General features: G+C 39.2%; 1 protein-coding gene across 1 annotated transcript in view; it reads right to left on the reverse strand.

The window, feature by feature from the left end:
- Nucleotides 1–21,298, reverse strand: part of THAP12 (THAP domain containing 12) — a 24,479-nt gene extending 3,181 nt beyond the window's left edge. The window contains exons 1-4 of the mRNA XM_007461700.1: nt 21,136–21,298; nt 8,125–8,245; nt 4,643–4,750; nt 272–308 (exon numbers count right to left, since the gene is read on the reverse strand). Coding sequence (XP_007461762.1) covers nt 272–308; nt 4,643–4,750; nt 8,125–8,245; nt 21,136–21,224 — 355 coding nt within the window. The 5' untranslated portion in view covers nt 21,225–21,298. The remainder of the gene's footprint in view (nt 1–271; nt 309–4,642; nt 4,751–8,124; nt 8,246–21,135) is intronic.
- Nucleotides 21,299–22,105: the final 807 nt, after the last annotated feature.

A 22,105-nucleotide genomic window follows, 5' to 3' on the forward strand; every position in this document is an offset into this window, starting at 1 on the left:
TAGGACACTCTGCCTGTGTGCCTGCCATCCTTACCACACTGGGAGCACCTAGTGGAGAGAGAGAAGGCCAAGTGCATGCCATAGTGGCACTCAATAAAGACAAATTAAGACTTTATCTCACAGACAATTCAGACCACAGGACAATGCCTATCACACTCTTACATCATTCTCACAGTAGGTTTTTGGACATAAAACATATTTATTTGTCCTTACCAGGTCAAGGCCTTTTAAAAAGGCATTCAGAAGTTGAGTCATTAACACTATCACTTACTTTTTTTCTGTTTCAGTGTCCTGATTTCATCTTCACTCTAAATGACAAGAAAAAAATATCTTTGAGAAAACTGAACTCTAATATTATCATCACAGACTCACAAGTAAAGAGCATATTATGAGTCAAATTTAATTCTTTTTTTTTTTTTTTTTGGCATGCGGGATCTTAGTTCCCTAACCAGGGATCAAACCCGTGCCCCCTGCAGTGGAAGCGTGGGGTCTTAACCACTGGACCAACAGGGAAGTCCCAAATTTAGCTCTTTTAAGAGCATGAATTCTTCATAAAGAATACATTCTTCAAACAGACAGATGACAGGAAAACTGGAACAATAATTTGTTATGACTCCAAGTTTATAATAAAATACTAGAGGGTAAAGAATACATCATTTAACTTACTTTTATACCTATATCACCATAATTTGGGGTTACAAGTGTGTATTGGCTAATATTGATAAAAGGCATGAAAGTATATGATGGCATTTGAGGTCAAATCCAAGGGGCCATAAACCATGCCCCCTGCCCAATCTAACCCCAGGGATTACCATGTAACAGGGAGTTGCTGGATCCCAGAACCTAATAAAAAAGCTGAGAAATCTCTGGGAAGCAGAAAGTGACAGTGCCAATATGGAAGAGAAATGGATACATATAGCATAGAGAGCCACGTGGCATATACAGGGTTAGACTGAGGAAGAACTTTTCAATTATGTCCTTTTCTCTCCCTCTAACCCACTAGAATTCTTAGATCATAACCCATCCCATTACTATTGTGGGGCGTGAAAGCAGCAGTAGCAGTGACAGCTGGAGACATCAAGGTGCCTGCTGGGTGGCACGGGACATGATATTGATAACAAGAATGTCAGCAGGTTAGCCAATCTGGAACATTCCCTCCTTATCCTATGGGCTGTGGAGTTACAGGATGGCATATCTGGAAGAGTGTGCCTGCTGTAAGATATCTGAGTTTCCTTGAGGGGCAGAGCAGGGAAATGGTAGCTACAGGATGGGAAGTGGTTGAGCTCCTCACCCCTGGTTCATATGACTAAGAAAAAAGCTGAGGTGGAAGACTGTTGTGTAGTGTCAGCATTCAACTATAAGAAATCCCAGAAAAAAACAAATAAATAGAGGAGAAGAAATGCATGAAGAAATAAAAACTGAAGATTTCTCAGAACTTTAAGATGTACATCTGGATAAGAAAAAACCTCCCATCTAGATACAGTTTAGTGAAATTTGAAATATCAAATATAAAGAAAAATGCTGAAGGCTGTGAAGGAGAAAAACGCAATCACCTAAAAAGGAACAAGAATCAGGCTGGCATCAGACTTCAGTACCAATAATGGATGCAAAAAAACTAGAAAGAATATCACATAGACTATATGTACCCTCTATGCATCAGTTAACAACATCTGGGGGAAAAAAGTTTTAAAAAATAAACCCATGTCTAGAAACTAAGAACAAAAATAATCTTATACTAAAGAAATAGGGGAAATTACAAAACACTCACAGATGAACAATAAAAGCACTACATGTCTAAAATTGTAGGATATAGCTAAAATATATCTAGACATTTATAGCTTTGAATACACATATATGAGTTAAACATTCAAGAAGTTAAAAAAGAGCCAAAAAGTAAATCCTTCAAATCAAGAAGAAACCAATAAAACAGCTCACAAGTAAGGCAATCAGTGATAAAACTCACTACTGTTTCTTCGAAAAGACTACTAAAGTAATTTTAGGAGCAGAGAAAGGCAAGCGTCCTAAAATCCTAGATGAATTTCATAAACTTTTGGAAACATATAGAACACAAGAAGAAAGAGAAACTACTAATAAACAAACAGAAATGGTAATCAAAATATTCCCTCATCCACCCAAAGCTCTCTGATGGTTTTACCAAGTTCAACCTAACTTTTGAGAGCAGACAACAGCTACCTTATACAAGTTTTTCTGGAAAAATTAGGAGAGGAAAAAAAGAAAAGCTATCTAAATTATTTTATGAGGCTAACAGAACCTTGATATCATAACTGGATAAAAGGAATACATGAAAAGGAATTATAGGCCAACAATTATAAATGCAAAACCGTAGATAAAATACTGACCAACTGAATCAAACAGTGTATGAAAATGAAGGGAGATATACTGCAATCAATTAGGGTTCATCATAGGAATGCAAAGATGGTTCAACAACAGAAAATCCATCAATGTTACTCACAGCATTAAAGAACAAAAAAAATGAGAACTCAACAGATGCAATGAAAGTACTGATAAGTTCAACAAGTTATGATAAAAACTGTGAATGTGAGGACTAGAAGGAAATGAAGGGAATTTCTTTAACTTGATAAAAATTATCTAACAATACCAACAAAACTATCATACTTAATGGAACAAGGCAAGTGTACCAGCAGTGACATTACTGGGACTACTCAATACAGTATTAGAGATGATCTTGACTGAACAATAAGACAGGCTACAGAAAAAATTAAAATTGGAAGAATTGAAAGAAGAGGCAAATTTGTCCTTATTTGTAGATGATACAATCAACTACATAGAAAACTCAGTAGACTATTAGAATTAATAAAAAGGGATCTTCAAAATTGGTGGAAACAATCTCTCAACCAGAAATACATTATCTATATCAACAAAAACCATAAGGTATTTAGGAAGTAATTAATCTAAGGTAATTGGGAGATTGGGATTGACATATATACACTACTATGTATAAAACAGATAACTAATAAGAACCTGCTGTATAAAAATTAAATTAAATTAAAAAAAATTAATCTAAGGAAGGATGTACACGTTCTCTTCTAAAGAACTGCAACAGGGCTTCCCTGGTGGCACAGTGGTTGAGGGTCCACCTGCCGATGCAGGGGACACGGGTTCATGCCCCGGTCCGGGAGGATCCCACCTGCCACGGAGCAGCTAGGCCCGTGAGCCATGGCTGTTGAGCCTGCGCATCCAGAGCCTGTGCTCCGCAACGGGAGAGGCCACAACAGTGAGAGGCCCGAGTACCGCAAAAAAAAAAGAACTGCAACAAAAACCCTGAAATTTTTTCAAATTTTTTACTTTTTGCACTCCTCAAAGTGTTTTAATAGTCTTTTCAAAGAACCAGTAGTTTTGTCAATGACTGCTACTACTTGATAGCTATTCTATTGGGTTTTTTTTTTTCAGTTTATGGATAGGACTAATTAACATTGGAAAAATATTAATTCAAAGTACTTATAATGAAAATCTCAACAGAATTTCTAGAACATGACAAAAGGATTCTCAAATTCACATGGACAAATAAAGGTCTACAAATAGCTAAGACAATTTTGAAAAAGAAGAATTAAGAAATCATCCTTTTTGAAAATAAGATATAATATAAAGCGATGGTAATTTTAAAAGTGTGGTATAGCTGTAAACAAACAAATATTCCAATGGAACATAACAGAGTTCCCAGAAACAGCCTTGCATATATGTAAACTTGGTATACGACAGAGGTGGCACCTTACACCAGACGGATTAACAGACCATGTTGGGAAAACTTGATCTCTATAAAGAGAAAAATAAAATTAGGTCTCTACTGGACACCACATATACAAATTTAAATGGATCACAGATCTAAACATGCAAGGTAAACAGAGAAGAAAATGAGGAGAATTGGACAGTTATCTTAAAAAAACACATAGTCGGTGGACTGAAATGACATATTAAGTGCACTAGCATGGATACAAAAGGGAGGGGAGGAAAGGAAATGGTAATAATGGAAGAAGGAAAGAAAATAAACAAACAAGGGGCTTCCTGGTGGCCATGATGAAAGAAAGCAACGGCCGGAGGAGTCTGAGTAATTTAATTCTGTTCATTTGAGGTCAACAAAAGACAGGTTTCAAGGATATCAAAGGTTTATAAAAACATGCACAAAGATGCCAGATACAGAGATTTAAAAGCTTTTTGTAAACCCTGTCAGTACTTAATAGTGCGAGAATCCTTATTGCTAGTAAAACTACCCATGTCTTAACTTTCACTTATCCCTTTGTGCTGAATTCTGGAAATACACCTCAGCCCCACTTTCTTTACTACAAAAGAAAAGGTGGGTTTTTTTTTTCTTCTTCCCTGGAAGAAGAGTTCCAGGGAGTTAGGAGCCTGTAATTAACAGCATACTTTGGCTCAAGTCAACAAGTATCAATCGGCTAAATTTGAAGAAGATTTTGCAAAATGTAAATACGAAACAAACTAATCATCTTATGTCCACACTACTTCAATGATAACCATAGCATTAATTTCCCATAATGCTACCTCTGGAGTAGATAGTAACTTGGTTCCATTTTTACATGAATGCATCTATATTTGATTTCATAATATTATAGAGGATAGGAAATCTGGAAGCACACTGACATACCAGTTCTTTTATTCGTTTTCTGTGTCTACTGTGTGGATTATTCAAATGGCTGGTAAGATCAAATATTGTTGGTATTGCATTATCTCGAAGAACTGTCCTATAAGGGCTCTGAAAAAGAAAACTGTGTTAATTCAGAGGCGGTCCTTAAGAATGTATCACACATAAATAAAATTCTAGTGTTAATGATTTCCCCAGTACTCCTTCAACTCCAATTCTAAAGTGTAGAGACTTGTAGAATGGATGATGTCAGTCCAGATCCGCTTATTATTTCTAACTCTTTTTGCATTTGCCCTTCTGGCAATCTTACTACTATAAATGATGGTAGGCATAAAAAATAAAATGTATTTGCATTTTACATATATTTTTCTGATTCAATCTCCCAGCTACTTTTCTGTTCTTCCATGAGCCCACAAAACACAGGAGGCACAAAAGTTTCTCAAATAATCTATCCACCTGTATGTTTTATAATAATTCTTCCCTCCTCTACCTGCTGTTCACTCCACTTTTGCTACTATTACTGAGAAGCATCAAGGCACCATGAAATAATATTGGACTAGAACACAGGAGACTTAGGGGCTAGTCCAAATTCTACCAGTGACTCACTCTCAGACCCTGACTAAACTTTCCCTTTCTGGACTCAGTTTCCTCTTCTGAATAAAATTCAGGTACTGAACTAGATCAGTATTTCCCAAAATGAAGTTATTCACATACTAATGATCATAATGTTTGCCATTTCAGTTACACAACCATCTATACCTTTTCATAATCCACTCACTTTTTTAGTTAACACTATCTTAAGCAATAAAAACTATACAATAATGATTTGATGAGCTAGTTATATTTTTAACACATATTACAAAACTTCTAAAATAAAAATTGGTTCATGTGCCACCTGAAATCACTCATATACCACAAGTGATATACATAATCACACTTCTGCAAACACTGAACTAGGTATTTCTAAATTCCCTTCTAATTCTAATGTTCTTATCATTGAAGGATGACCATTCTCTATCTTAATTCCTCTTAACCTAATCCAACATGGCTAGAAGCTGGATGCATACTTAGATGGTGACAGTCTTCCACAGCCAGACCAGAGGAGGTCAGGTAGGGACAAGAAGTTTATTAAGAGGTAGAGTAACAGATGAATAACTGCTACTACATTTCCCTAGCTAGTCCAAAGAAACAGTGCCTTTAATTTCTTCCCAAATTTGCACTGAAATCTCTTCCCAAATTTGTACTGATAAAAACAAAATATACTTCAGTTTAAAAAGCTTTTGTAGGAGAAGTGATTGTCTCAAAGATGACTAATAAAGCGTATTCAAAGTACATGCCAAACAAAAATAACAATTCCTATGTTTTTGCACCCAAGGAAAGGTTAGGAAAATATGATGGAAAGATATATAATTAAAGGGAACACACTATCTTAGGTTTCATCTGAAGAGTTGTTAAACACATTTGGGAAGAATTTCTATTTACAGTCAATATTTTCTAGTTCAATCCCAAGCCTCATAGAAAACACAAAGAAGAAAATCCATTTCTTAAGGATGTTCAGCTTCTAGTGTTGGGCCAAATATCCTGAGTCTACTATGGAGTTTGAATCAGGGATTGATTTTGGACACAATCAGTGAAGGGAACAAAAACTATACTATACCCCAAGTGTCTCATCTTTCCTACTTAGCAAACATCTCAAAAAGCAAAGATATCCACATACACAGTAAATTCTTGATATTTTACCAATTAAATAAAGAGAGGAGGGATAAAACATTGTAAAGACTTTAAAAATTCAAATAAAATTAATTTGCTACCAAGGAAAGATATTATAGACCAGAAAACAATATATGAATTAAAACATGCAATTTTTTACATCTATTTATAAGTACACATGCCAATAAGGGTTATATTCAATTCGTGTGCATGATAATTTTTATTCAGTATCAAGATTTAATCTTTAACTGCTGACTTAAGGTTTGAGCATAAAGTAATGATCTTACTCTAGCATCAGAGATAATATCTGGCTCTCGTTGAACTAGCCACAAATGTTTACTGAGGAGATATTAAATGCCAAACTAATGAAGTCAAAACTCTTAAAACATCTGGGTATAAGTATTAGATAATCCAGATTTAACAGCAATATCTTCTACATGTGTAGAAAGAAAATGTCTCACATTTGCATTAATTGATCCAAGATTAAAGAATTATGTGGAAATTTAAAAAGCGAAAATAGTTCTGTTCTATCCTCTAACTATAAACAAGAATGAGTGAACTATATTTTATATTTCTCACATTAGTCTTATTGGAATTAACTAATTAAGAGACCATATTTATTAATAAAATAAAAATGTAAAAATGCATACAGCTTGTGTATTTAAAATAATTTGGGATATTTTTACTTAATGTCAAGAACATAAAGTTTGCCTTTTAAACATATGAAATCTCTTACTTTGATCATTATTACCCTCTTAACAAAGCAAGGCAAAAATATCCCTCAAATATTTGTGATTAAACTGTTGAACCGGAATTGGCTCACCTCCCAATGACTTCACAAGTATCTGCTTCAATTAATTTTGAGAAATAAAATAACCCAATCATTCTTTAGTTTTCTGATGCCTCTGCAAAATGTATCTGAAAAAAATATCAAAATAAATTGCTGCATAACAATATATAGTGTACCTTCAAATCAAGTTTATGTCTATCCCAATAACTGAGATGATACATGTTTTAATACCTAAACAAGAATATATTGTTTAACAAAACTGTCTTCCTAACTAGTTAAGTGTTTCAAGTCTGCTTCATTTCAATCAAATCTGTCCTATTTGTGCCTTTTATGAATCATAGCAATAACAGAATCTTAAAAGTCTTAAGACCTCAAGAATTATCTGATCTAATTTCTTCATTAGAAATTGGGGCTCAGAGAGGGGAAGTGACTTGGCCAAAATCACAGTTAACAGTAGCAAGGCTGAGAGAGTCAGGTTTTGATATGAAATTGCAAATTACTGACGGAAACGTTTTTTCACATTAATTGCATGATTTGCTTCCTGTTGTGTCCAGCAAATAAAAATTAAGGGTTGGTTCTAACAGTACATACAAAACTTTGAAAACAAAGAGCTCTATTCCTTGATGAAGATTTCACTCATAAAAAAGCTCTAGAGAAGCTGATCCAAATAAAAATGCCAACTTTACTTTAAATATACACATTTATAATCATCTAAAATTTTCTGAAGGCTACAAAAGAAGTTTAAAAGTGGCTACCTCTGGTGAGTAGGAATGGGGCATCAGAAACAGAAGGGTTTAGAAAATAAAAACAGGTTTTTAAGAACAAAATAGATATTATTAAGCTCCAAATTTGTCTTCATCTTAAAAAAAAGAAGTGGCAGGGTGTAAGGATACTCTCCAACATTAATATATAAAGATTTACATTCCAACCAAATAGTAAGTGAGAGAATACGAAACAAAAAAAAACAAGCCCTCTGGTTACTTACAGTTCTACAGATCATAGAAGTCTCAAAGTGTTTGGCACACAATCGATAATGTTTATTTAGTTGGTCAGGTGTTTTATCTTCTAAGTCTGCTCTCCTACAGTTCTCCACCCACTTCTGGCACCTATAAAAGTAAAACCAAAATAATGGAATATGAGCTCAACACTTAAATTTCAGCATTCAGTTTTAAGGTAAATATCTATTATGGACAATGGATTCCTGCTCCCCTATAACCAAAGAACATAACATAATTTGGAGACGCTGATTAATAACAAAATGAGAGCTGGAAGAAACCTTAGAAATCATTTAGTACGTTCAATTAAAGACAAGTTTAAGAAGTAACTCACTCAGAGTCATGTACAAAATCAGCAGCAAAGCTAGAACTTAAACCTGAATCTTTCAACTCCCAGGACATCCTGGCATCAGAAAGGACTCAATCATCAGCAATACAAGCAAAAAACTGCACAACCATGAGGCCAGTGGCTTAACATTCCCCTCAGGATTTCAACTTAAACAAGCATATGAAAAGACACTGTCACTGTAGAAAATTAGTAAGTAGATGTTCTATAAATAACTAGAGTTGATTATGGAAGCATGATGGCTGTATTCATCTGCTTTATTATAAACATGATTATCTACAATGATGTACAAACTAGATTGCAAGCTCCATGAATGCATGGATTGTGTCTACACAATCTGGTACACAGACAATGTTAAAGATAGTGAATGAGACAAAGTCCATGTCCTCTTGGTGCTTAAATATCTGCAAAAACACCATCATCATCATCATCTTCTCCTTCTTCATCATCATGCTTCTTCTTCTCCTTCTTCTTCTGCATCATCATCACAACGCTTATTAAGCACTTATTAAGAGCCAGACACTATTCTAAATTGTTTCCAAAGGGGATAGAAATGTTCTATGTACCTAAAAAGGCAAAAATAAGCTCTATTGGTAGAAATTTCAGGAAAACAAAATTGAATATAAGTTGATTAAAAAAAAAAACAAAGGGAGTACTATTATTATTATCCCCCTTGTGCAGATGAAGAAACAAAGGCACAGAAATGTTAAGTAATTTGTTAAAGGTTACCACTAGATCGTTCCTTCATTCTTCAAGCTTCTAAGAATAAAAGTCCACCATGAATATATAGTGTCACAAACTTGAAAACATATTTATTTTATAATTACATCATAGTATATTTTCTTATGTCTTAACATTACAAATTTACCCCTAAACACACACAACACTTTGACACTTAATTTGCTCCACTCTCAATATGTAAAACCATGGTGAAATGTTGATTACCTAACCTAAAATAAAACCACACCTAAATTGTTCAGCATCTCATTTGACCAAGAAGTAATACTATACACAGTAATGATGCCTAAGATGTCCATATTTTAATCATAGTTTTACACAGCTGTACAATAAGATTATAAATATTTCATGTTTCAACATCTAAATTATTTGGTATAAAAACTCTCACCATAAAATAATTTGCCATATTGCTAGAGTTAAGTTTGTTTTTTAATACTTAAATCTCTGAAGACCTTCCACACAGAACACTACTGTCTGTATTATTTCTGAACTAAGTTGAAGTAGCTTTCTGGTAAAAAGAACACTCAGATTTAATCAAGAAAGGTTGAGCATCACTTTGCTATAAAGCAGAAACTAACACACCATTGTAAAGTAATTATACTCCAATAAAGATATTTAAAAAAAAGAGAGAAAGGTTGAGCAGAGAGGCCAATTAACTACACCTACATGTTCCATATCAAATACCTAGAAATAAACCTAGTGAAAGATGTGTAAGACCTCTAACAGAAAAACAAATTTTAAATAGCTTAAATAAATGGAGGGATATACAAGTTCATGGATTGGTACACTGAATCCTGAAGATACTGGACTTCCCTGGTGGCGCAGTGGTTAAGAATCCACCTGCCAATGCAGGGGACATGGGTTCGATCCCTAGTCCAGGAAGATCCCACATGCTGCGGAGCAACTAAGCCCGTGCACCACAACTACCGAGCCTGCGCTCTAGAGCCCACGTGCCGCAACTACTGAGCCCTCGTGCTGCAACTACTGAAGCCCGCAGGCCTAGAGCCCGTGTTCCACAAAAGAAGCCACCAATGAGAAGCCCGCGCACCGCAACGAAGAGTAGCCCCCACTTGACGCAACTACAGAAAGCCCGCGTGCAGCAATGAAGACCCAAAGCAGCCAAAAAAAAAAAAAAGATATCAATTCTCCTCCAAACGATTTACTGATTTAATACAATCACAACAAGTTCTTTTGTGCATGTCTGTGTGTGTGTGTGTGTGTGTGTGTGTGTGTGTGTGTGTGTGTGTGTGAGAGTCAGAGAGAGAGAGACAGAGAGAGATACAGAGAGAAATGACAAAGATCATTCTAAAACTTTACACAGAAATTCAAAGGACCAAGCATAGTCAAGACAATCTTGGGGAAAAAAAGTTGAAAGACTTATACTACCAGACAGTAAGACTTATTATAAAGGTTATTAAGACAATGTGGTATTGGCACAAGGATAAAACAATGGAACAAAATTGAGAGCTGTGGATGCTTAAGACAAAGGTAACACTGCACAGCAGTGAAGTCAAATTTTTTCAATAGTGCTGAATGGGATTATCCATATGAAAAAAAATAAATCACCTGTATTTTTACACCATACACAAAAAAATAAATTCCAAGTGAATTGTAGATCTAAATATAAAAGGTAAAACAAAGTTTCTAAAAGATAACACAGTAGACCATCTTCATCACCTTGGCACAAAGATCTCTTAAAAAGGCAACAGAAAACATAAACTCTAGAGGAAAAGATGAATACATTAGGCTACTTTAGAGTTAATAACTTTTCTTCATTAAAAGAAGTCACTTAAGAGTGAAACGGCAACCCACAAAATGGAAGAAGGTATCTGCAATACACAGATCCAACAACGAACTCATATCTAAAATATATATGAAGAACTCCTACAAAAAAATCAGACAACCCAATATAAAAATGGGCAAGAGACTTGAACAGACAATTAACAATAAAAAGCTGGCCAATACACATGAAAAAAATGCTCAGTAAAAAAAAATAATAATAGGACTTCCCTGGTGGAGCAGTGGTTAAGAATCCGCCTGCCAATGCAGGAGACACGGGTGCAAGCCCTGGTCAGGGAAGATCCCACATGCTGCGAAGCAACTAAGTCCATGAGCCACAACTACTGAGCCTGCGCTCTAGAACGTGCGAGCCACAACTACTGAACCCATGTGCCACAACTACTGAAGCCCGTGTGCCTAGAGCCCATGCTCCGCAACAAGAGAAGCCACAGCAATGAGAAGCCCCTGCTCACCGCAACTAAAGAAAGCCTGCATGCAGCAATGAAGACCCAACACAGCCAAAAATAAAATATAAATAAATAAATTTTTAAAAAATCATAAACAATTTTTTAAAAAGCTCAATCTCATTAGTCATGAGGAAAATACTAATTAAAACTGTAAATATTACTACATACTCATATGAATGACTATGATATAAAAGAAATAATACCAAATGTTGATGAGAAGGTGAAACAACTTGGCCCATCAAGGGTGGAAAGGATAAACTGTGGTATACTATACACTATTATGGCAATGGGAATGAATGAACTAGCTAGATCTCACAAACATAATGTTGAGCACAATAAGCCAGGAGTACATACTATGTGATTCCTTTCATATTAAGTTCAAGAGTAGGCAAAACTCATCTATGGTGATTGTGCAGAAAAAGAGTTAACACAGTAGGCCTGAGACTGCTATCCTCAGAAAGGCTTGTTTTTAAGGCTGGTCTTTTAGCTTATGCCTGGGAACTTGGCTGGTAAACAGTTTCCTACACTGACATAAAACTTCTTCTAACTGATAAGGTGACTTATGGCACCTAGACTGTGCAAACAGTATGACTTTTAATGAGCACCTGCCTTCCTTCTGGGAGTATGGAATTTTAGCATATGCTAAGCAGAGTGTGTCTAAGTGACCAGACCTCAATAAAAACTTTGGGCACTGGGTCTCTAACGGACTCCTCTGGGCAGAAACATGGCACACATGTTGCATTTTCATTGGTGGGGAAAGTGGGATCTGAGTGACCCCTCATGGGAGGGAGAGAGCATAAGGAACCCTACACATGGATCCTTCCATACTCTACCTGTGTCTTTTTCCTCTCATGATCCAGATGTGTGTTCTTACTATATTGCTGTAATAAATCTTAGCTGTGAGTACAATTAAACACTGAGTTCCATGAGTCCTGGTAAATCTCTGGACATGGGGGTGGCTTGGAGACCCCCAAAATGGCAATGATAGTGAGAACAGTGGATACATTTGGGGAGAGGTAATGGCTAGGAGTGGGCACAAAGGAGGCTTCTGAGGTGCTGGTAATGTTCTATATCTCGAATGTGACCTGGGTATATTCATTTTGTAAAAATTCATCAAGTTCTAGACTACCATTTTTGCATTTTCCTATGTATGTCATATACCAATAAAACAGCTCCCCATCACTCTTCCCCTTCTCCTCAATAACCAACTAATGTAATGTGTGTGAAGTCAAACAGTGTCTACTATGGGGGAGAGTAGGATAATGACTGAAAAGGCCACAGGGGAGAGGAAGTTTGGGATGTTAGTAACATTCCATTTTTTAAAAATCTGGGTAAAAGTTTCATGGACATGTTACTCTGAAAATCTAACAAGCCATACACTTATGATTTGAGATCTTCTATATATATATATATATATATATGTTTTACATCAATAAGTTATAAAAATTACATATAACCACAAGCCTTTTTTACATGCATACATGTATTTGTTTTGTTTTGTTTTTTGTAGTAGTAGTTATGAGACTTGTGGCTAGAACTTGGGTTTTTTTTTCATACATTTGTGTATGTGTTAAGATGTATACACACACTTACACAGTTATCTCTCAATTATTTTTTTTAACCAATGTCTTCCCTGTCCTAGCTCTCCCTGTCGCTGTTCTGTGCCCTGTACTCCAGATTCTGTAGCCTTTTTTTTTCCCTTGGCAGAGTGGAATGACTCCCCAAATCCATATACTTCCAAACTAGTCTTCCCTTTCTCTTACCCCTTCTCCAAGTGTAAAATGCTTTAAAAAGCCAATTTGAGAATATCTTGCCCTGCTTAAGATCCTTTAGTGACTTCCCGTTACCCTTAGGATAAAGAACTTCATGTCTCATAAGATTCTGTACAATCTAGATGTTGTCGACCTTTCCCTCTTCATATCGCACCCACCCTTGCACTCTGCCCCCTCACATACCTTACTTCAGTTTCATGAATGCACTGTGATCCCTTTTATCCTAGAGCTGTTCCTCATGCTGTTTATTCAACCTCGAATCCTCTTCATTGCTTTTCACTTCCTTTGCACAGGAAAGCCTTTGCAAACATCAGCCGTCAGATCTTAGCTCAAACGTCACTTATTGAGGAAAACTTTTCAGATTTGAAGAGTATGTACCCACACACACACACACCCAGATAGGTAAAACTCCTCTACCTCTCTGTACAGTAGTCTCCCCCTTATCCGTGGGGATATATTCCAAGACCCTCAGGGGACGCCTGAAACCACGTATAGTACCGAACCCTATATATACTATGTTTTTCCAATACTAACGGGTGGGTAGTGTATACAGTGTGGATGTGCTGGACGAAGGGATGATTCACATTCTGGGCAGGACAGAGCAGGATGGTGCAAGATTTCGTCATGGCTACCCGGGACAGCTAAAAGTTATGAATTTCATCCTGCCAAATCCAAAGGTCACTTTCTATCCTCAACTTTCACTCTTTCAGTACTATTCAACCATCATTGACCACTCCTTTTTAAGTTTTTTGTTTGTAATATTTTCCTTCAATGGTCTTCAACTTATGCAGAATTTCCAAACCATATTCCAAGGAACACTAGTCAAAGAATTGTTCCAATAAAAAAAAAAAAAAAAAAAAAAAAGAAGGTTTCATGGTCAAATAAGTTTGGATAATATTACATACTTTATCCTACATTTGGGGTTTTAGATATTCCTGTAGGACCTTGAATAAGTTAGCTAACCTCTCTGTGTCTGCTTTGCTCATCTGAAAGTGTTCCCAGTGAATTTAAGGTTCTTGCCTCCTCGCAAAAGAATGTGAAGATGATGTGATAGGTAAGAAGTAGATTTACTGGACTTCCATGGCGGTGCAGTGGTTAAGAACCCGCCTGCCAATGCAGGGGACACGGGTTCGAGCCCTGGTCCAGGAAGATCCCACACGCCGCGGAGCAACTAAGCCAGTGCGCTACAACTACTAAGCCTGTGCTTTACAGCCCTGCAAGCCACAACTACTGAAGCCTATGTGCCTAGAGCCTGTGCTCCACAACAAGAGAAGCCACTGCAATGAGAAGCCCATGCACCGCAACAAAGAGCAGCCCCCGCTCGCCGCAACTAGAGAAAAGCCTGTGTGCAACAACAAAAGACCCAATGCAGCCAAAAATAAATAACTAAATAAAATTTTAAAAAGAAGCGGATTTATTTAGAGAGAAACACACTCTAGAGTGTGGGCCATCTCAGAAGGCAAGAGAACCTCAAAATATGGCATCGTTAGTTTTTATGGGCTGGGTAATTTCATAGGCTAATAAGTGGGAGGATTATTCCAACTATTTGGGGGGGCGGGGAGGGGGCTGGGATATCCAGAAATTAGGCCACCTCCCACTTTTGGGCCTTTTATGGTTGGCCTCAGAACTGTCACGATGCTGGTGGGTGTGTCATTTAGCTAATGTATTACAATGAGCATATAACGAGGCTCAAGGTCTACTGGAAGCCGAATCTTCCGCCATCTTGGATCTAGTTGGTTCTAACCAGTTTTTGTCATGTTCTATGGCTAGCTGGTTCTAACAAGTTTTTGTCATGTCCTATGGCTATGTCATTCTTTTAAAGGTTGTGCCCTGCCCCCTTCCCTCCTGTTTCAAACTATCTCAAAATTTATTGCAAGGGTTAATTGAAATAGTGTACATAAAACACAAAGAATAGTGCCTGGCACACAGAATAAAGTATTCTCTAAGTATTATTGTTATTATTACAATTCACAGCATTGTTTGGAGGATTAAATGAGAGCATATGAAAGTACTTTAAGACTGTACCTTACAGAAGTGATTCTCAAACTTCGTAATCTCAGGACCCCTTTACCTCTTAAATTATTAACTATCTAAAGAACTTTTGTTTATGTGCATTTTATCTACCAATGTTCATAATTATAGAAACTAAAACTTAGAATTTTAAAAAATATTTATTAATTCATTAAAAATAGCAATCCCATTACATGTTAACATAGATAACATTTTAATAAAATAACTATTTTTCCAAAACAAAAAACATTTAGTGAAAAGAATGGCACTGTTCACCATCTTTGCAAATCTCTTTAATGTCTAACTTAACAGAAGATACCTAGATTCTCACATCTGCTTTTGTATTTAATCTGTTGCCAAATGTTATTCTGGTTGACTTCAACCAAAGACAATGACTCCTCAATGACATGTAGTTTAAAAGGTTATTACAATATTCCTCTGTTTCCCATATAGTTGTGGATGTTCTTTGATAGGGCACTGGAAGTCCACAAGTGGTGGTTTCTTAAAGATTAGCTGCAGTGTGGAATCTGAAACCAGACCAATGAGCCTTTTCACACTGTTTCATTAAAATCCATTAGTCTAACTTGCACTTTGAATAGAACTTTTATCCATGCACGTCTTTGTAAAATCATGAATTTATCAGTTTGAGTTAGGCAGACCATCGGAATGGTAACACATTTCACTACACAATATATTAAAAGTCACATTTATCAATATCATCACTGATCGCATCAGAAAAGTCTAAATATTAGAGAGCTGTCAAGCTCAAAGTGATGAATATAAATTTTCCAAAATTCTAATTTTTCCTTGAATGCTTGGCTGTCAGTTGCTTTCCTTGAAGTGGCAGGCTTATTTTGTTCATTTCCAAGAAAATATCTACCAAACACCTGCATCTGAATAATCATACTTAGAAAATTTTATAGAACACAAAATATAATTTATCTGAGCAGTGATTTCATAATGTTACGTAGCCCCTAAAAAAAATCCACTGTACACTCCTGAGAGAATGAGCATGAAAAAAGCAAATAATATCAGTGTTATTACGAAGTAGTTTTTATCTTGTAGACTCCTTGAAAGGGTCTTGGAGACCCTCACAAGTGCCTGGGAAACCACCGTTTTACATTGTACATCTTAGAGTACATCAACTCTCAATTAACTTTGATTAAATTACCAAAGAAACTTGGAAGACCTCACTAGCTCAGGAATGAGTCAGTACTAACTGCCTGAGGAGGAAGGAGAGCCCTTCAACTGCCCAACACTCTCTAATAATAAGAGCAATTCATTAGCTCTACCTTTACCTGGTCTGGAGATGAGTTCCACTGTAACCTGCCGCCAGGTTCCTGCCAAGCTTGGGAATTAGTCAAGCCATCCTGGGGCAATCATGATTTAGGCTTTTTTTTTTTAAACTTTAACTTTAGGTAATCTATCTCCCTGCCACTGTCCTAAGGTGAGTTGATTCTATTATTTTATATTTTTTAAAAAGTACATTAATGCCACTTTTTCTAAACCAATATGAGATATTAGGGTATGAAATTCCACATAGTGCTGTTTATTGATTACATTCTTGAATTTTAAGTTACCTCTAAATAGCTGTTTCTAAAAGTGTGCAAGGCATTTATAAATATGAATGGGAAATGTACTATTTAATAGCATTAAATATACTTATCTTTATTGTTAGTTAACAATGTGAGTTAACTTTTGAATAATAGGTAGGGTGGCAATGTCACCTTTTATCAACCCTCCCTACAACCCGTTTACAGAAAAAAAAAAAACTAGTTATAATCACTAACCCTAAGAATACTGTTATTAATTCAATAAACAACTCTAGAAACTACTGTACTCCTTTATTATAATTAACTCTGGGCACAGTGGAAAAAAACTGTCAAATTCAGTAGAACTTGAAATCCTATAGTATTGACCTTTGGTTCAGAAAAAAGTTAAGACCTTTAATACATTGTTAAGTAAAACAAGCCAGACACAAAAGGACTATTATTGTATGATTCCACTCATAGTATAAGTAGAAAGTACCTAAAACAGACCAATTCATGGAGACTGAAAAGTTGACTGGGATATGAGGAGTTATTGCTTAATGGTTAGAGTTTTTCTCAGGGTAATGAAAAAGCTGTGGAAATAGATAGTGAACTGTGCAGAACACAGTGAATGTAACTAATGCCACTGAATTATACACTCAAAAATGGTTTTAAAAAAATGGTTAAAATGGCAAATTTTATGTTATACTACTGCCATTTTTTTTTTTTTTTTTCGGTACGTGGGCCTCTCACTGTTGTTGCCTCTCCCGCTGCGGAGCACAGGCTCCGGACGTGCAGGCTCAGCGGCCACGGCCCACGGGCCCAACCGCTCTGCGGCATGTGGGATCTTCCCGGACCGGGGCACGAACCCGTGTCCCCTGCATCGGCAGGCGGACTCTCAACCACTGCGCCACCAGGGAAACCCACCACTGCCATTTTATATAAGGGACTTGAGCATCCATGGATTTTGGTATCTGCGGTGGGGGAGGGGGTCCTGGAATTAGTCCCCTGCAGATACCAAGGGACAACAGTATATTTTTATCAAAAATTTAAAAATTAATAATGTAACATACCAAAAGCCACTGAATTGCACATTTTAAATGGGCGAATTGCATGGTATGTGAATAGCTCAATAAAGATGTTCTTTTTAAATAAATTTACTTATTTGATTTATTTATTTTAGGCTGCATTGGGTCTTCATTGCTGGGCGCGGGCTTTCTCTAGTTGCAGAGAGTGGGGGCTACTCTTCGTTGCGGTGCACGGACTTCTCATTGTGGTGGCTTCTCTTGTTGCGGAGCACAGGCTCTAGGCGTGGGCTTCAGTAGTTGTGGCTCACGGGATCCACAGCACAGGCTCAGTAGTTGTGGCACACGGGATTAGTTGCTCCGCGGCATGTGGGATATTCCCTGACCAGGGCTCGAACCCATGTCCCCTGCATTGGCAGGCGTATTCTTAACCACTGTGCCACCAGGGAAGCCCAATAAAGATGTTTTTTTAAAAAAATTAAGAAAAGTTCATAATTTGGTCTTGAAATACTCAAGGGGCTCTTACATAAAAAGGGCACCGGGGACCTCCTTGGCGGTCCAGTGGTTAAAACTCCACACTTCCACTCTAGGAGTCATGGGTTTGATCCCTAGTTGGGGAACTAAGATCCCGCATGCCGCATGGCGAGGCCAAAAATAAATTAAATAATAAAATTTAAAAATAAAATAAAACAGGGATCAGCTTTGTTCATTGTCACCCTAAGAACAAAACTAGGACCTCCCAAGCATAAATTATAGGGAGGCACATTTCCACTCAATAAAAGGAAGAAACAATAGCCAATGCTGTCCAGAATCCTCAAGTATCCCCTCACAAAGCAGAGAAATTGGCACTGGGGGTGTTTTAGCAAAGGCTCACCTGTCAGAAATGCGCAGGATCCCTAAAGGGTCCATAAAAAAATTGATATGAAATTGTGTCGATGTCTTTTCTCAACGGTCCTTACATTAGATTCCCAAAGGGGACAGAGACCCAAAAAAGGTTTAAAAGCCACTATTCTTGAGGGAATTCTGACACTTCAAAGGATACTGCACTAGATCTAAAAACTCCTTCCAAATCTGAGACTGTAAGCCCCTAGAGGACATACTCCCTGACTAAGAAGTATAATGAATAGAGTATCCACTACCTATGAACATGAACAACCTGTGGTTCAGAATTGACTAGTGGTGCCCTCATTATGCAAGTGAAATATACTCCCAATTTGTCTCAAAAGAACATAATGCTGAATGGAGTGAGGCTCAGTCAGATTAAGATGCTCCTCTTCTCTGCTCCCACAGAACCCAGCAGCTTTTCCTCACTCTCTTGAGCTAGTTCCTCCTCATCTCCCAGGGCTCAATCCTCAGGCCTACTCTGCTTTATTTACCTGGTTCCACGGTTTTAAATACCCTCTATAAATTGAGAACACCCATATTTACAATCTCCAGTTTGGAAGTCTCTATAAATTCCTGACTTGTATATCTTTTTATGGTTTTAGCTCTTAAATATTTAGATCATTGATCTAAATATGGACCATTTTGAGTTCATGGATGTATACAGTATGAAGACATCTATTCTTGAATGTCTATCAGGCCTCTCAAACTTCACATGTCCTAAACCAAACTTTTAATATTCCTCCACCAAACCCGCTCCTCCCTGTCTTCCATAGCTCAATAAAGGCTCAGATTAAAAATCTTAGAGTCATTCTTGACTTCAGTTTTTCTCTTACAACCTACATCTACACCATTAACAAATCCTGTTGGTTTCACCTTCCAAAATATATCTCAAATGCAACTACTCACCACCTCCTCCTCTATTAACCTCGATAATCGCAATTGCCTTTAACTGGCCTTTCTGTTCCCACCTCTGCCTCCCTACAATGTATTTAACAAGTACCCAGTGATCCTGTTTAAAGTATACGTTTCTCTCCTCTAAACCCTTCCACGACTTCCTATTTCACTCGGTATAAATGCCATAGTGCTTTCCATCGCCTACAATGGCCTACACAATTTGCCCCTACCACATATACACACACATTTTTCTGGTCTCATCTTTTCCTCTCCCTCCTTCCTTAAACCAGCTTTAGCAGTCCAACCAGACTTCTGGTTGACCTCTAACAAGCATGCCCTGCTTATGCATTTACTGTTTCCAGAGACTGAAATGCTCTTCCCCTAGATACCTCCATGGCTGACCCCCTAACGTACTTCTGATCTCTGTTCAAATACACCCTCTTAGTGAAGCCTTCTCTGATAATCCTATTTAAAACAGCAATCGTGGCTCCCCTGCTACTCCTATTCCCCTACCCTATCCCCCATCAAACACTTGCTTTTTCTCCATAGTATTTATCACCGTCTGACACAAGGTATATTTACTTATTTCACCCCAATAGAACGTAAACTCCATGAGAGCAGGGACTTCGATTTATTCATCTGTACCCTCCCAGTACTCAGAATAATGCCTAGTACCTAATAGGCCTTCGATAGATATTTAGAGAACTAATAAACAGCATGCTGTATTATAATCGCTTGCTTACATATCTGCCTCCTTAATGGACTGTAAGCTTTCTGCAGGCAGCACCGCTACCTCGTTCACTGTGAATTTCCAGTACCTCTAATGTTAGTGCCCTAGCACACAGGAGGTGTTGATTTGAAATGAAATGAATCAACAAGGGATGCCAAGGAAAAAATCCGCAGCCTTTCAAACACAGTCCCTACTCTACCACTCTCTAAATACAAGTCAGAGCGTGTGGGTTACCTCAGAGAAGAGGCTTCAATACCAACTCCCATGCCCTCCCGTACCCCGCCCCACCCCCCGTTATCCCCACATTAACCAAGTGAGATAATGAGTAACGGTCAGAGCCAGAATCTGAACCATGAACAAGTCCGAAGGAGGGAGTAGTTGTGACCTGACTTGAGATCAACGGTGGCCGGACTCCAAAAAGAAACACTGTCCCAGCGGTAGAAGGGCCCCGGTGACCACAACCACAGAGTCCAAGTCCCTCTTTTGACAGCTGGGGAAACTAAAGCCCAGAGAGGACAGAGACTTGTCCGAGGTCACACGAGCTCATCAGGGCGAGAACCCACCTTACCCCGCCCGCGCCACCCCAGTTGCCTCTAATTTCGGGTGGAGCCCTACGCGCCGAGCCCCCGCGGGCGCACGTGCTCCAAGGCCCTCGAGCGCCACCCCGCCCACGGCTAGAGGCCCGTTCCCCACCTCAGAGCCGGACTGGGGTCGACAACTCTTCCCCCCCAGCCCCTCTTAGTCCCGGAGCCTGCCCAGGGTCGGCGGTTGGCAGCGCGCATCGCGGAGGAGGGCCCGGGCTGCCAGCTCCGCGCCCACCGCTCACCTGGCTGGATCCCGCGGGAACCTGAAAAAGGCCAGGTCCGACTGCGTGCTCTTCCGCGTGCAGTTGGGGGCCGCGCAAAAGTTCGGCATCGTTGTCTGCCCGCCGGCCGGCCCAGCCCTCCCCTCCCCGCCTCCTCAGGGCAGCCCGCCCGCCCGTCGGGGCCGGGGAGGGGAGCCAGGCCGGCCGGCCGGCTCGTTAGGGCCGGCGCGCCGGGGGGAGGGGCGGGCGGGAGAGAAGCCGCGAGGGGCAGGAGGGGTGCCGCGGTCCGAGGCCGGGCTGGGGATGCGGCTCGACAGTGCTGTGAGCGGCCGGGAGGATTTACCGCCGCCGCCGCCGCTGGTGCACCTCCCGCCCGCCCGGGACGCTGCCGCCTCCTTCCCACAATGCACCCTGGCGCCCGGGGGTGCCCTCTCTTCCCTCAGCCTTCCTCCCCCGCCCCCTCCTTTCCGCCGACTTCTCCGCAGGTGGGCACGCGCAAAGAAGCGCGCCTGCTCGGGTGTGGCGAGGCGGAGGCGGAGGCGGGGCCTGGCCCAGGCTGCCGCAGTGCGCCTGCGCACGGCCTACCCCGAGAGTGGAGGGACTGGCGCTTGCAGGCGTGTCTCCCGGCCTCTAGAGACTCGGATCCCGGGGCAGCTCCGGTAGGTTTCGCGTGCGCGGGTTTCTGCAGGTCTGGGGCGAGCTTGCACGTTACATCACCGGTGCATCGCTTCTTGCTTGCTTAAATTAACACCACATAGGCTTTTATTGCGGAAATCGCCATAGACTCTTAAGGGCCGCGGAACGGGACGGCCTCAGTAACTGGTTTTCACACCCCCAGCAGATCTCCGTGCCGCGGAATTGGACGTGGGTTCTAGGAGCTTTCATTTTCCCCAGCTTTGCAGCTACTGTTTGGCCCCGTTAGCTTCTACATTGGAAGCCGAGGGGCTGAAACTCAGAAAAGCAATTACTCTTCCCTGATGAGGCTTCAGAG

Source organism: Lipotes vexillifer, unplaced genomic scaffold (assembly GCF_000442215.2).
Source record: "Lipotes vexillifer unplaced genomic scaffold, Lipotes_vexillifer_v1.1 scaffold223, whole genome shotgun sequence".
Lineage (NCBI taxonomy): Eukaryota > Metazoa > Chordata > Mammalia > Artiodactyla > Lipotidae > Lipotes > Lipotes vexillifer.